The sequence below is a fragment of the Dermatophagoides farinae genome, chromosome 8 (genome assembly GCF_024713945.1).
Source record: "Dermatophagoides farinae isolate YC_2012a chromosome 8, ASM2471394v1, whole genome shotgun sequence".
Taxonomy (NCBI): domain Eukaryota; kingdom Metazoa; phylum Arthropoda; class Arachnida; order Sarcoptiformes; family Pyroglyphidae; genus Dermatophagoides; species Dermatophagoides farinae.
Window position 1 is genome coordinate 458,702 of NC_134684.1, and position 15,047 is coordinate 473,748.

Here is a 15,047-nt window from a genome sequence, read left to right on the forward strand (position 1 = left end):
TAATCAATAATGTAGAGATTTTCGATATATCGAAAATTTGAAAATGGACAACATACATACAGATTATGTGTGATGATCAATATTTTAAATCGAAAAAAAATTGAAAAATCAGAATTCAACCACTGGCCAGGTAAGGTCTCTATCTATAGTTGCTGTTCAATGGTCATAAAAATAGTTCATGACCTTTGAACCAACAAAGAAAAAAGTAGCCGCAGCCGACAAATGAATAATTTTTTTTTTTTGATTTTGAATCACGTACACACATACACACACACACACAGAGAGAGAAAAATTACGCCCGAAAAGAATCGAAAAGTTTTGTTTCGTTGTTGTTGTTGTTGTTGTTGGTGTTATTGCAGGTACAAATCTAATTACACACGAAATCGAAAACAAAACGAAAAAAATTACAGTCAAATTATCAAAACGAAAAACGTGTTTGAAACGGAAACCAAAAAAAAAAAAAAAAAAAAACGAATGAATGATGATGATGATGATGAGCTTATCATAATCTAAATGTCTAGATTTAGATATTCAAAAAAAATGTATCAATCGAATTACAAGCTAATTAATCATCATCATGGATAACATAGAAATACATGTTATTTATGTGAATGATATGAGATAAAAAGACTTTTTTCTTTTTCTTTTGAAAGAAAAAAAAAATTTCAACAAAACAAAAAATATTTAGATTCAGATTCATTCTGAAAAAGATCAAATCTTGATCATATTCACCTGCCCATTTTACTTTATTCATAAATGATGATCATGATGATGATGGTCATACATTCATTATATCCATTTTAAGAATGGACATCGCTTTGAATTATCCATAATCTAATCATCATATACAGAGAATAATGTATTTAAATCATATGCTTTTTTTTTTGCTCAATTTATAGATTTAGTTAGGGCTGTGCATGATGACACATACACAAAAAACATAGTAATCACCATAGGGAAATCAATCAATGACACCAAGACTCGGGATCAGTCAGCTCGATTCATTCATCAGATACATGCATGTATGTAATGATAAATGTGCGTGCCACAAAAAAAAAACGATGAATGAATGTGTGGATAATTTTGGTTGACATTTTTTTTTGTTTTGTTTTGTTTTGGGCTCATTCTTTTAGCTCATAGAATAATAATGCATTCTATATAATCTTTGTGTGGCCTTTGACTTGACTTCTTTTTTTTTCGGTCGACAAAGGTCGACATTTTACAATACAGCTCTGGATTGTGCATAGAATACATGGATGAATAACAAAACAAAAAAAAATCCAATCAAACGCAAAATACAAAAAACAAAGATTATTCTTTTTTGCTTGAATTATAGAATATATAAAATTACAGAGAGATTGTGTTTTGGTAAAAGAACCGGAAGGAAACTTGGTGACGGTTTTCTTTTGTATTTCATTTTTGGCAGTTTTTGTTGCCTTATAGCTAGAGAAAGAGAGGAAAAAAAACCACAAACAGAGCATATCAATTCAATTTTAATTTCCTAAAAGTAACGCCATCTGGAACAATCGATTGAGATTGATCAATAGATAGATAGATAGATTATCAAACAAATACAAATGAAGACCAAAACAAGATCCAAAAGAGAATTTTGAATCCATTTAGATTTTTGACAATTGATGCGAATGATTATAATCACAATGATGATCATGATGATCATGATGGTGGTGGTGGTGGTATTTTCCGCTATGTTTGTTTGTTTGTTCGGAGCTTAATATTCGTTGCACGGTCAAAAAAAAAAAAAAAAAAATGGCTACAATCAAAAAAAGATTCGATTCTATATGGATGGATTTTTCCAATTTCTTTTGCAAATACACCACAGCGTGTGTGTGTGTGTATGATTCATTCGGTACGATGACGAATTTATGTTGTCAGAAAAGAAAAAAAGAAATAAAGAGAAAATCAAGGGAAATATAAAAACTGTCAAATCACGTTTTTTTTTTGATTGATTGATCGATCGATTGATCAATCGATCTTTTTTCAAACTATCCACACACACACACACACAGTGCACCACATATATATCATAAATAAAGCTTAAAGGCATCGACGATGATGATGATGATGGATAATAATATTTCGATTAAGCAAAAAAAGAAGTAACAAACATTGATGCCATACTTAATTTGGTGAATTAATATTTACCGATTCTTTTTCGGTTCTTGTTTCTTGTTGTTGTTGCTGTTGTTCATCATAATAAACTGAAAACGAACAAACAAAACAAAACAAACGAATGGCGTCGACGACGACAAAATAATTGCCATCTTCATCATCATCATCATCATATTCTTCTGTTACATTTTTTTCATTGAAGCACATGGATCGAAATTTGAGTTTGATGAGTTTGATATATATTCTCTGTGATTAGTTGAGCAAAAGAAACAGATTGAAAATAAACTCGTATAAGAATGTGTCTGTGTGTGTATGTGTGAGTGTGTTTGATGTTTGACACGTGTCACACGTGCAACATGCAATAACAACAAACTCTATATCGATCGATTCTGCATCTGAATCTCTATTTGGTGTTTTTATTCAAATTGAATTTCAAACGAGACCTTTTTTCTGCAAACGATGTGATTGTTGAGCACAGAATAAACAAACAAACATTAAAGTAGTAGTGAATTAATCAGGAAAGAAAAAAATAAATGCAAAGACGAAAGTTTCCCGAAAATTAATTTTTTACGGGAAACTTTCGTTTTTTTTCTCATTTCAAACGACAAATTTGAATATTCAACATTGAACAGTAATCCATCGTTTGGTTGGTTAGTTTGCGTGATTAATTATACAAAGTGATTCAAAAAAAAAACAACCAACGAAAACAGCCTGAATATATTTTCAATATGTGTCACATTCATTGTTTTTGTTTTGTTTTCCTGGTGAATATGAAAACAAATCATCAGATTCAATTCGAATGATGATGATGAGATAAGACCAAGCAAAAAAGATTTTTGTTTCTTTCTCAAAAAACCAAAAAAAAATATGGCCATTTTATCCAATCATTTGATTAGTCATTCGACCAGTTGGTCCATTCATCTGTGACAAGTTTTTTTTTTGCTGGTTTCATTTCTTGTTTAGATGACTGCGAATGATATTATTACACTACCATCATTATCATCGACCCGAAAAATGAATGACATGGATACATTTTGAAAGCCTAGATTTTTGCTAAAAGCATACCACACACACACACAGCTGGGGACAATAGTCCAGAAGCAAAGAAAGCAAATGCATCAAATTCAATCAACGAAAGAAAAAAAAATCTTGACATCTCTACGGTGGTTGGTTGGTTGGTTGGTGGTTTCAATTCAATTTATACACGGTATGTATATGTGTGTGTGTGTGATTAGATTCGATTTCAAAAAGTTGTCAAGTCACACACACATTTTATTTGATTGAAATGTGAATGAACGAACGAATGAATGAAAAAACCAAACAAAAAATCTTGATGGATTCGATTCAATTTTTTTTGAGGAGGAGCAGGATTCTCACTCAAAGAATTAATAGAAATACGTATTTTGTGATGACCACAGCACGCGTTTATTTGGACATTTTTAAATATCCAGAACCATAAAAACATTGTGGCCATTGTGAAGAATCAACTTTATTGGTTCACATTGAAAATTTCAATTTTCGTCTCTGTATCAAAAAACTGGACAATGGTCAATTCTCTATAGAATAAAATGAACGAACGAATGATTCATCATTCATTTTATTCGTTCGTTATCAGAATTTAAAAAAAATAAATCTTGAATTTTGCATTTTTTAAAAAACTTTTGGAAAATTGAAATTTCAACAACAAAAAAAAAAATTTGAATTTAAAAATTTTTTTTTGCATATAAAACACTCGAGAACATTGACAATATTGCTATTGTTGTTGTTGTTGAAAAGAAAGAGATGCTGTCAAATGGTTTTTTTTGGAATGTCCGCTGTTTCAAATTCAAATTGAACAATCTAATCATAGCAAGCGAATCAATCGATCGATGGATCGATCAGAAATTTTTTTTTCAAAACTTCAAGTGAAGACAATTGATGCGAATGAGCCTTTGGTTTGGAACCCGAACCAAAATTGAGAGAGTGGAAATTTTGATCGATCGAGTGAGTGTGTGTGTGTGTGTTTGGGTGTCGGGCTTCTGTCGCTGCATAAAAAACGAATTAAATCGGGACCCGATAATGAAAAGCAATAGTCTAGCAACACATCATCATTGTATTGTTTGTTTGTGTGACATGGTCAAAATCGAGAGAAAAAGAGAATGCGGGAAAATTGATTTAATTTTCAATAGAAAAAAAAATTGAATGTCAATCAATTTTAATCAAATTGAATCAATAAAATTCACAACAAAATTTGGAAAATTTAATTTACAAAAAAAAGAAAATAAATTGAAACGAAAACAAACCTACCTGAGGTATTTTCCGGTGGTTTTTTTATCCAAATTTTGCCCGGATGATCTTTCTTTTTTGTTGTTTTTGTTGTCGTGTTGTTTTGCTCACTCTGGCTGTCCCGTTCATCCACAACGTGACATTTATTCAAAAAAAAAAAAAAAAAAAAAAAAAAATCAAATCCGTTGTTTCGATTATTGTTGCTCATTTATGGTGACAATGAACAAAAAAAAAAAAAAAAAAAAAAAAAAAAACGCAGAGATTTACCATCGTCGTTACCGTTTATTTTATTTTTTTTTTCATTATTGAAAATTCAATTTATCAACGGCTTAACAACTTTCTATTCATTCATTTGTATCAAGTTTTCCTGCCACACACATGGTCGGTCGAACATCATTATGATTATAACCCGTTCTTAAAATTTATTCATTGCATCTGATTAAAAATGATGATGACTATGATGATTGAATGAATGATTCAATTATGCGAAATAAGCCATACGTAATGACGAAAGGAAAAAGTTTTGTTTGAAGCCAAAAAAATGAATAGAAAACGATTCCATTTGGACACACAGAAAAAAAAGATTTGTGGCATTTGGATCGAAGAAAAAAAAATATAAAAAAAAAATACCGTACCACACACCAACTAATCAACCATTTTTTTTTTCTCTGCTGGATTCATTCATTCGTAAGAATAATTATCTAGTGATTCAATCAAATGATCAATTCCTGATCAAGTCTGAAATCGAATGAAAAAAAAACAACAGCATTATCAACTGAAATCATCGATTCAATCATCATCATCATCATCATCATCATCAGTTGATCAATATAAGAAACAAATCCAATGGCAGACAACAACAATTATTGTAATATGAAACTTGTATTTGTTTTTTCCGAATTCTAGAAAAATCTGTTTTGATATTTTTTTTTTATGTTTTATGTTTCATTTGTGATTCTTTTTATACTTATTCTTGTGCTGTGTGTAGAAAAAAAAATATCTCGCCATCATGATCAAGATGATGATGATGATGATGATTCAACGAAACTCTATCCTTGGATATTTTATTTTCTGAAATCAAAATGAATCAAATGGATGGATGGATGGATTTGAAACAACAAAACGAAAAACAAAAAAGAAATTATCTTTTTGTTTGTTTGTCTGTGAATAGGTTTTTTTTTGTTTTTTTTTCTCAATTTGATGATACAAAAATTTTCAGTTTTTTGCCATTTTGATTTGTGGAAATGCGTGAACTGGCTGACTGACTAAGTAAGCTTTGTATTTATTTTTTTTTTATAAATTTCAGTGTCCAATTTCATTTTCATGATGAATGTGAATGATTGAATGAATGAATGAAAAAGACAAACATCATGGATGAATGATAAACTCATCATTCAAGACTATAGAAGAAATAAATATGAAACTCATCATAATCATCATCATCATCATCATCATCATGGTTTTATGATTTTCATCTAAAAATTTTTTTTCCATCTTGTGATTCTCAATGGCCAGGATTAATCCTGAATATATATGGACGAATGGACGAATTTGTGCATTTATTTTTTCATTTTCAAGTATCGAGAGAACAAAACAGAAAATTGAGAATCAGAATCATTTTTGGGATTCTTTTTTTTCTGACTGTCACTTGGTCCGTAGTGTATATCGATTGGCTTTTCTTTTTTGTTCACTGCTTTTTCTCCATTGTTTTCTCTTTGACGTTTCTTTTTTTTCGATCAAAAAAAAAAAAAAAAAAAATGTTTTTGATACACACGCAGAAACCTACACAAACACACAACTTGTGATGATTAATTATCCTAATCATAGAAAAAGAGATGAATGAATGAATGAATGAATGTTTTATCGATCTTGATTTTCTTTTCCATCCGGTTTTTTTTCTTCATTTCTAAAAGTGCAAAACAAAACAAAACAAAAAAAATGAAATGAAAAATTGACACTCTCCATCCTAGCCATTGTTATCTGATATTCAATTGAAGAAAAAAAAGTTTTGTTTTGTTTTGTTTTGTTTTCCATACAATTCAGATTTGAGTTTCAAGAATTTTAAATTCTAAATCGATTTTTTTCTCTCTCTGTGTGTGTGTGTGTCTTTTTTTTTGACAAATTAATTCCAGAATTAAAACTTTTTAAACGATATGAAAATAATAATGTTTTCTCACTTGAGAATATTCTGCTCTGTGTGTATGATGATGATGACTGAAATTTCATTTAATTTAAATTAAATTAAAAAGGCACAGCTTTTTTTGGAAGATGATTCCAAGTCTTAGTAGTAGTAGTAGTAGCCCTGTATTCTTTCAATTGAACGTACAACACACACCGTTTGTTGAATTGAATTGATTCGCAGAATAAAAAAAAACTTAACTCAGGATTCTGTTTCCAGTACATAAGTGTGTGTGTGTGTGTGTGATGAATCCATAAAATCCTTATTTATTATTCATCCTCATCATCACCATTTTTTTTTTTTTTTTTTTTGAAAGAGAGTGAAAAACAGAAAGAAAGTTGGAAAGCAATTTAATTAATCGTTTTTCGTCATCATCGTCACTGCTTGTCAGCTTGGAAAAAAAAACTTGTGTGTGTGTGTGCAAGTTTTCTTTCTTTTTTCTGTGTTTTTTATTCATTTGAATTTTTTTTCGCTTCTTCTTCTTCGTGAAACAATGGACCAGAACAAAAAAAAACAATACTGGAACACAGACCAAAAGAAAAAAGAAAAGTCCAATTATTAAATGAGACGATGAAATCAAATCCAAATTGAATTATTATTCAATACAACAACAACAGTAAGTAAACCAGAAAAAAAACTGATAATGAAAGTTTGTGTGTGTGTGTGTGATGAGAATGGGTTGCAATTTTCTCTCTCCCACACACACACACACACATCTTATAATTCTGGAACCACCATTGTTTGTTTTTGTTTTTGTTTTTTTTTATTGATTCAATGGCAATCCAAAAGAAAAAGATTGCTTTTGAAATGGAAAAAAAATCAATATTTGAGTTTGTTTGTTTTTTTTTGGATTCTTTCCTGATTCTTTTTTTTATTTCGTGAATGATTAATTAGCATTCAGCATCGCGACTAGATAGCAAAAAAAAAAAAAAAAAAAAAAAATTATGATGGTGAATTTTTTCTTTCACATCCCGTCGTCCGTGATTCTAAACAAGAATTTTTTTTTCGTGGGTTTGTGTTTTCTTTATTTATTTTATTCTGGTTTTTGAGATTGTTTAGTATGATGATGATCAGATAAGATTTTTTTTTTTGGATAATTCACGAGCTCATTTCTGTGTTGTATATGAATGGATGCTGAATCTGAAATCGGGCATATCATCATCATCATCATCTACGAAGAATCAAAATTCGTTGTCTCATCATCAATCTATATATAGTTCTGTTGTGTTTGTTTTCTCGGTCGTTGTGATTTTTTTTCCATCCGTTTGTTCATTCATTCAATACATTCAGGCGACTGACGACAACATGAAATCTACTCATACTCTGCATGTGGTGAATGAATGAATGGATGGATGGATGCAAGAAAAAAATTCCTAGATATCATCACCGATGTTTGTTTGTTGTTTGCGTTGAAATAAACCCTTTTTTTTGGTTGTTACTTGCGTAATCGTTATGCATGAAATGAAAATAACACAAGGGTGTACCAAACAAAAAAAAAACAAAAACAAAAAGAATATCCATCAAATTTATTCCATGAAAACATGTAGATTCATAAATTTTTTTCCATCTGAAACCCACATACCCACACAAACACAAACACAAACACGTAGTTTCATTCAAAATAATCGACATTTTTTTCACTATAAAAATTTAAACATCTTTTAAATTTTGCTACATTATATCCAGTAAAAACCAGAATCGGGTTAATGACTTTTTTTTTGCAGGGAAAATGAATAAAAAGAATCGCGTTTTATGATTATGTGTATTTAGTGTGGTTTTAAGTATATATTGCACAACAACAACAACAACAACGATCTGATCGGATAAAAACCATTCATCATCAAACGATATCTGTTTTTTTTCTGTTCTTGTTTTTATATTTCAAAACCATCACCATCATCATCAATTGATCCGAATTCGTCGTCGTCGTCGTCTTCGTTGTTGTGGAAAGCAAGAGTTTTTTTTTCGGGTTTGTTGACAAATCATTATTCATCATCATCATTGAGATAGAATGGGATTTTAGTGGTATTGTTTTTGTTTTGTCAATACAAACAACAAGAAGAAAGAAAACCCAAAAAATCTCGTAAATGAATGCGATGACTAATGATGATGATAAGTTTTTGAACAAAAAAAATGAAATCAAATAAAATAAAATAAAAGCCAACAAACAAACAAACAAACACATCAATAAATAGCTCTCAAAGATATGGGCCATCATTTTTCAAAATTAACAAACCCTACAAAACAAAACTACCGAATAGTCGAATTATCGAATATAGCTCGTTGTGATGGTTTTATTGTGGTGAACACACACACACACACACACACAAACAACGCATGAAATCACTCGATCGGTCGATGTTTCTCTCTGATCATCATCGTTATAAATAATAATAATAATGGTTAATAGAGAAAATTAGAAAAACAAACAGAATCAAAAAACGAAAAACATACAGAATAACAACAAGAAGCAAGAATTGGATCCCACATTCATTTCTAAAGAACTTTTTTTCATTCATTCATTAATTCTATTATTTGGACTGATTAAAAGTAAACAAACAAACACACACACACAAACACACAGAGAGAGAGAAAGGCCAAAATATTGTAAACAAAATGAAAAAAAGGTTACGTTGTGTGTGTTATCATGATAATTTCATCATCATCATCATCATCCTGTTGAATTCAGTTTTTTTTTTATTGAAAGTCAGCGGCGGCAGCAGCAAAAGTTTATCCAATTAAATAATAAGCAAGGAGATGAAAAGTTTTTTTTCTCTGTTGAATGTGTGTGTGTGTGTGTGTGAACATTGTGGACAAATGTACGCACGAGATGATCCCGAATAGGGCCAGCAAAAATAAAAAAAAACCGATCTACCCAATGAAAACAAATCGATTTTCGCTTCACTTATTTTTTGTATTTTTTTTTCAATGAATTTTAAACATTTGGTTTCGATGAAAATTTTTAAATCGAATTTAATTTCAGACAAACATCAATTTAATTAGTTTTTTTTTCAAACTATCGTTGTATATACGGAATAAATTAGTGTGTGAACAAAAAAAAAATTCTGTTCTCTGTTGATCGGTTGGCTGGCCGGATGATTGGATAATACCCCCGCATACATCGTGTGTAATCAATCTTCTTGACGAATTTTTTTTTTTTCTCTCTCTCTCTCTCTCTCTCTCGACACGATTTTTGCAGAAAAAGAAAAAAATTCTGTTTGCATCACACACAGTTGTGCTATTATAACCCTTTTAATGTTTTTTTTCTGCAAGATAATGACTATTTATTTTTTTTTTTTTTTTTGGATCACCAATTCTATGGATCCATCAAGGTCATTGGATATAACATTTAATATGTATGTCATTGTATTTGCGTGTTTTTTCATTTCCTTTTTACATTCATTCAAAGGTGGCTAATCCAAATGAATAGATGGTAATACCATAAGAAAATGGTGATGATTAATTTAAAGTTTGATTGAAAAAAATTATAGCCATTGCATTCAAAACAAAACAAAACAAAAAAATTGTGATGGTGGAAAAAATCAATTATCTGTATCAATATGGTTATTATTCATTTGATTTGATTGCGAAACAAAGTGACAGAAAATGCAAAAGAGATTCATGTGATGTAGCCTTCTATGATGAAGTCTTATAAATTGATTAATTGTCACATTTATATGTATTTATTTAATTTAATATTCATCGATTTTTCAAACAGTGATTGATTGATTGACAAAAGTAACTAAGTAAATGAATGAAAAGTCAATCAATCATGATCAATATGATCATTATCATCATCGCGAGCAACAATGACAACAACAAAAAAAAAAGAAAAATTGTTAATCGGAAAACCGAAGTTCAAGCCATTATTTACCGCAACAGAGTAATTTCTCTTTCTTGATTTATATGATGATTTACCGGATATGAGAGAAACCACTATCAATTATTGAACCATAACGCGTACAACATGTGTTTTATATAAATCTATTTGAGTACTCATAAACTGATCATTCAAAATCATTCATTCATTCATTCAATTGGTAATCATTAATTAATGGATTTAATTTGAAAGGAAATGTTTATGACAAAAACAACAAGATCTCGATCAAGTACAACGACGATCGATCAATATTTTGCCCATCTATCTATCTTTGTGGTAAAAATTGTTTGTTTTGAATATAATCACACCACAGCCAGCGAATCATCAACATCAAAAAAATGGTTTTCGGATTAATGACATCACCAATTCGAATGATATTCTCATTATTGTTGATGCAAGGAATATCGCTGACAATGTTTCGTGCTTTTCTTAATCAAGCAATACAACGTGTTGATCCATTGAAATTTCAATTTAATTTGGGCAATACCAATCTGACCGGAGGTGCAGGAACAGCGACAACAACATCAGCGCCACAATTACCACTGTTACAAACACTTTTGCATCAATTTCAACTAAGCCAACAACAACACCAGCAGGTACCGACTCCTGCACCATTAGTAGATCAAAGAATCATTGATCTGGTACAATTTATACGTGCAATTCAACCACCACAAGCGTCACAATCAACGCCAACACAATCATCGCCATCCATGCTGCAATCAGCACCAACCGTACAATTGTTACCATCACCAACGATTATGTCATCACCAATTATTTCATTAAATCCAAATGGTATTCTGAGTGCTGCAAATAAATTACAAACACAAACTACAACTCCAACACCACCACCGAATGCTTTGCAAATTCCAATACCATTATCATCAACAAATTATCCTGGTGGTATAATCATGGTACTTTCATCACCACAAATTCCGGTAACATCATCACCAACATCATTTTCAGTGTCAGCATCGAATAAAATTGAAAAAATAATCCATAATCAAATCGATGATGTCGATGTTGAAGATGAGGATGAAGATGTTGAAAGTTTACGGCTATCGACAACAACAACAACAACATCAAAACCAATACTTGATCAAGAAATGATGAAAAAACAATGGAAAAAATCAAAGAAAAAGAAAAGAAAACGAAGTCAATGGATGAACGAGAAAAAAACATCAAAAACCGAAGAAGAAGCTGATAATATGATTGTTTTTGAAGCTGTTGGAGATTTGCCATTTGATATGGATTTAGCTGCTGCTGCTGGTGGTGATGATGAAAATTAAAAAAAAAAAATTTTAATTTTCCAGAAAAACGAAAAAATCATATGAAAGTCAAATTATTTATGTATTTAAAGTTTGTTGTTGTTGTTGTTGTTGATGTAATTTGGCCATTGAATGTTGTAGTCGTTTTCGTTGACGACGTTCATCACGTACTTTTTCACTTAGATGACTCATTTCATTGCGTATTACTCTTAGTTGATCATAGATTTCATATAAAACATCACGATCCATTGATGATCTAGTGTTTAAGGGCAAAAGAAAGAAAACACGAGTATTAAATAAATAAAAATAAAATTGTACAAAACTCGGCATAATACATACAACGATAATTTGTTAATTTTCTGTGCCAACATGGTCAATGAATTTTTTCTTGCATTTCGAGCCGATGGATTTCGATGTAAATGATGACCAAATGATGGTGATGATTTATTTATGCCAAGTATTTCCACATATTGGTAAGGTTCTAATTCTTGTTGTGGCTCACATGATTCTGCTGATGGATTGGAGTGTTTGTGGTGAATAACAACTTTACCCGATGAAGAAGATGCTGATGATGAAAGTTGTTGATGTTCACCACCACTACCACGAGAATTATTTGAAGGAAATTTGCATCGATGATATGCATCAATTACATTCAATAATTGCATATCATCATTTGTAGATTCTTGTATCAATGTTCCAGTGTCACCAGCCGTAGAGCAAATCGAGTGATTCAAATGATGAATAGGCAAATCTGTAGGTCGATATGGTGGGTTTGTTGTTAGAATCTGATTTGACCAATATCCTGTTGATCGTTTAGGTAAGGATTTCAAGACAGATTCGATACTCAACTTCGGTGCATCCAGCGGTGGTGCAGGTGGTGAACGACGATGATGTGGCAGCGGTGGTGGTATTTCATCCATTAAAGGAGGCATCATATGCTGAATCCTATACTGAGGAGGTTTAGGTGGCAATGACATTGGAACCGGCTGATCTGGTGATGTAATCGACAATGATGATGATTGTGGAGAAAATATTGCAGATGATGATTGCGAGGATGATGATAAAGATGAAGTAACTGTTGTACCGCTAGTTTGCGGCATTGATGAACTAGAAGATTCGGCCAACGGCGGATGTGTTGTTGTTGTCGTCGACGGAATTGTTTGATGGCGAATTTGTTTTTGTAATTGTTGATAATATTCACGCCATATTTCTTCATCATTAAAACGAACAACGTATTGAAGATTTTCATTGGATGAATCGGATTGTGGATGGGCATTTTGACCAGTGATTTCCAATGAAAAATCCGATCCGTTTCGGGCGTTCGTAGTAGCTGTATTAATTGGCTGTAATTTAGCATTCTCTAATTTTATCATTGCCTGTGGACAGTATGAACAAAATTTTTATTGAAAAATTTCAATAAAAAAAACATACCTCATAAGTAAAAGAAGTCATTTCTTTGCCAACCGAAAGAATCATCAAAACCTTTGGAAATAAAACTAGATAGCAATCTTTTTTTGGTTCTTTCCATAATGGCAACAATAAAATGGTGACGGGTTCCATTTTTATAATTTGTCCATAAGATTCAATATTCTATAGACAGTATTTGCAGTTAAATGGTTGTAATCGATTTTACTTTTTTCTTACCATTTTATCAAAATTTTTGATATTTCCCAACATTACTTCTAGTTCCATTTCTTTACGTCTGCGTAATTCTAAACAAGACATCTAAAGAAATCATCGATTAATATTGTATGGCAACATTAAATTTAAACATACGGATATTTCACGATAAAGAAAGCCAGCACGTTGAATATCTCCACGATCTGAATGATTTTCCTCAGTATAACGTTGAAGTTCTTGTAATAAAGCTGGATATTTATCCAATCGACGAAACGATACACTTAATAATGCAGTGATTTGTACGTTTGGCATCGATGCTAGATTGGCGGATGATGGCATGTTTGCCATCTGATGTGATGGTGAAGCCAGTGTTTGAGCTAAACTTACCGGCACTGGTTGTGGATTGGCAGCGAAAAAGGCACAGATTTCTTTTCTAAAACACAAAAAAAGATGGTCAATCAATGGATTTATTCATCAGGAACTTACTTGTATTTTTCAATCACATGAACAAATTTGGCATGATGTGAACAATAGTCAAAATGAGCATGTTTAAATTGTGGTGCATATTGCATGAATAAACCACCGATACGATTATCTTTGTGCGGAACACTATAGAAAACATACATATAGAATTTTCAATGATGATGATGATCAGATTTCATACATAACAAAAAACCAAACCAACCTTTTGGTTTTTTCAATCGATGTCAGAAATCTTCGATGAACAGAACAAATTTCCGTGATTGATCGTAATACGGCATTCAATTCAGTTTCGGTGGGTAATCTAGAAAATAGAAATAGAATTGTTCACAGTTTCAGTTATATGAAAAAAAAAATTTGTTGATGTGTTAAAGATTTACATTTTAAACTGATAAACGGGCATTAAATAATGATTGATAGCATCTTGTAATGATTCGATGAATTGTGTTTCTGAATCTTCAATTACTTTCATTACGATTGAACGATATTCAGCCAGATGATCACCGATTAAATCACCAGTCATCATAGGTGTACCAGGATGGCTATTCCAATCACCAGAATGATATCCACTATATAATTCTGTTGATCCTGAACGTGGTTCGATGCCACCAGAATCCTGTTGCTGACCGTGTACAAGTTGTTGATATAATGGATCTTGATTGGAAATGGGTTGAACATAATTGGCTGGAAACCAACCAGTAATCCCATCCAATGTTCCTTCCCACCATCCACCGGATGGTGTTTGTGTCAATGTTATAATCTTTGAATAGAATAAAAAAACAATGAGAATGATTGCGAATAAATGTGTTCCAAAAAACAGACTTACATCATCTTTTTTCATACACAATTCATCATTGTTTGAACCACGAAAATTATGCAATACTCTGACATGAGTAAAATGATTTTTAATCTCTTCATCATTATTTAGATCGATTTTGTCCATTAGATTGTTGTTGAATTGTTCATCGATTTCATTCAACAGGCAGGGCGTCGTCTCTTTTATTCGTGGTTTATTGTGTTCGGCAACAATGTTGTTATTGTTTTCAGCTGACGATGATCCACTACCACTATTATCGATATTATTGATTTCAACACCATCTAATTTGTTGACCATTTCTCATGCAACCATGATGATGATGAATATTATTAAGATTGAAAAATCAAAAAAAAAATTCTCGAAGCCGAAATTGGGAAAAAATAAACAAAAAATGAACGCCGTTCATATACA

General features: G+C 31.3%; 3 protein-coding genes across 3 annotated transcripts in view; 1 reads left to right on the top strand and 2 right to left on the bottom strand.

Annotated features, from left to right (window-relative positions):
- The window catches only part of LOC124495776 (uncharacterized), a 56,844-nt gene extending 52,338 nt beyond the window's left edge, over positions 1–4,506 (bottom strand). Inside the window, exon 1 of the mRNA XM_075733273.1 lies at positions 4,417–4,506. The gene's annotated coding sequence lies outside the window, so the exon portion shown is untranslated. The remainder of the gene's footprint in view (positions 1–4,416) is intronic.
- A 5,357-nt stretch (positions 4,507–9,863) lies between these two features.
- LOC124495992 (uncharacterized) lies at positions 9,864–11,740 on the top strand. The gene has a single exon (XM_047059449.2). The coding sequence runs from the start codon at positions 10,793–10,795 to the stop codon at positions 11,738–11,740; it is 948 nt and encodes a 315-aa protein (XP_046915405.2). The 5' UTR covers positions 9,864–10,792.
- RtGEF (Rho-type guanine nucleotide exchange factor) lies at positions 11,724–15,024 on the bottom strand. Its single transcript, XM_047059438.2, has 9 exons — positions 14,646–15,024; positions 14,200–14,579; positions 14,025–14,123; positions 13,826–13,948; positions 13,496–13,772; positions 13,364–13,444; positions 13,151–13,309; positions 12,059–13,095; positions 11,724–11,975 (listed from the first exon to the last, which is right to left on the bottom strand). Exons 1-9 carry the CDS (start codon positions 14,931–14,933, stop codon positions 11,798–11,800), a joined length of 2,622 nt encoding a protein of 873 aa, XP_046915394.2. The 5' UTR covers positions 14,934–15,024; the 3' UTR covers positions 11,724–11,797.
- Between the last annotated feature and the right edge of the window lie 23 nt (positions 15,025–15,047).

Bases quoted from the DNA above. Each gene is read 5' to 3' on its own strand.
- RtGEF (XM_047059438.2), bottom strand. From the start codon at position 14,933: ATGGTCAACAAATTAGATGGTGTTGAAATCAATAATATCGATAATAGT. The intron at 13,949-14,024 runs GTTGGTTTGGTT...TGTTTTCTATAG, and splicing joins TCGATTGAAAAAACCAAAAG to TGTTCCGCACAAAGATAATC. The intron at 13,445-13,495 runs GTATGTTTAAAT...TGATTTCTTTAG, and splicing joins TTCTTTATCGTGAAATATCC to ATGTCTTGTTTAGAATTACG.
- LOC124495992 (XM_047059449.2), top strand. From the start codon at position 10,793: ATGGTTTTCGGATTAATGACATCACCAATTCGAATGATATTCTCATTA.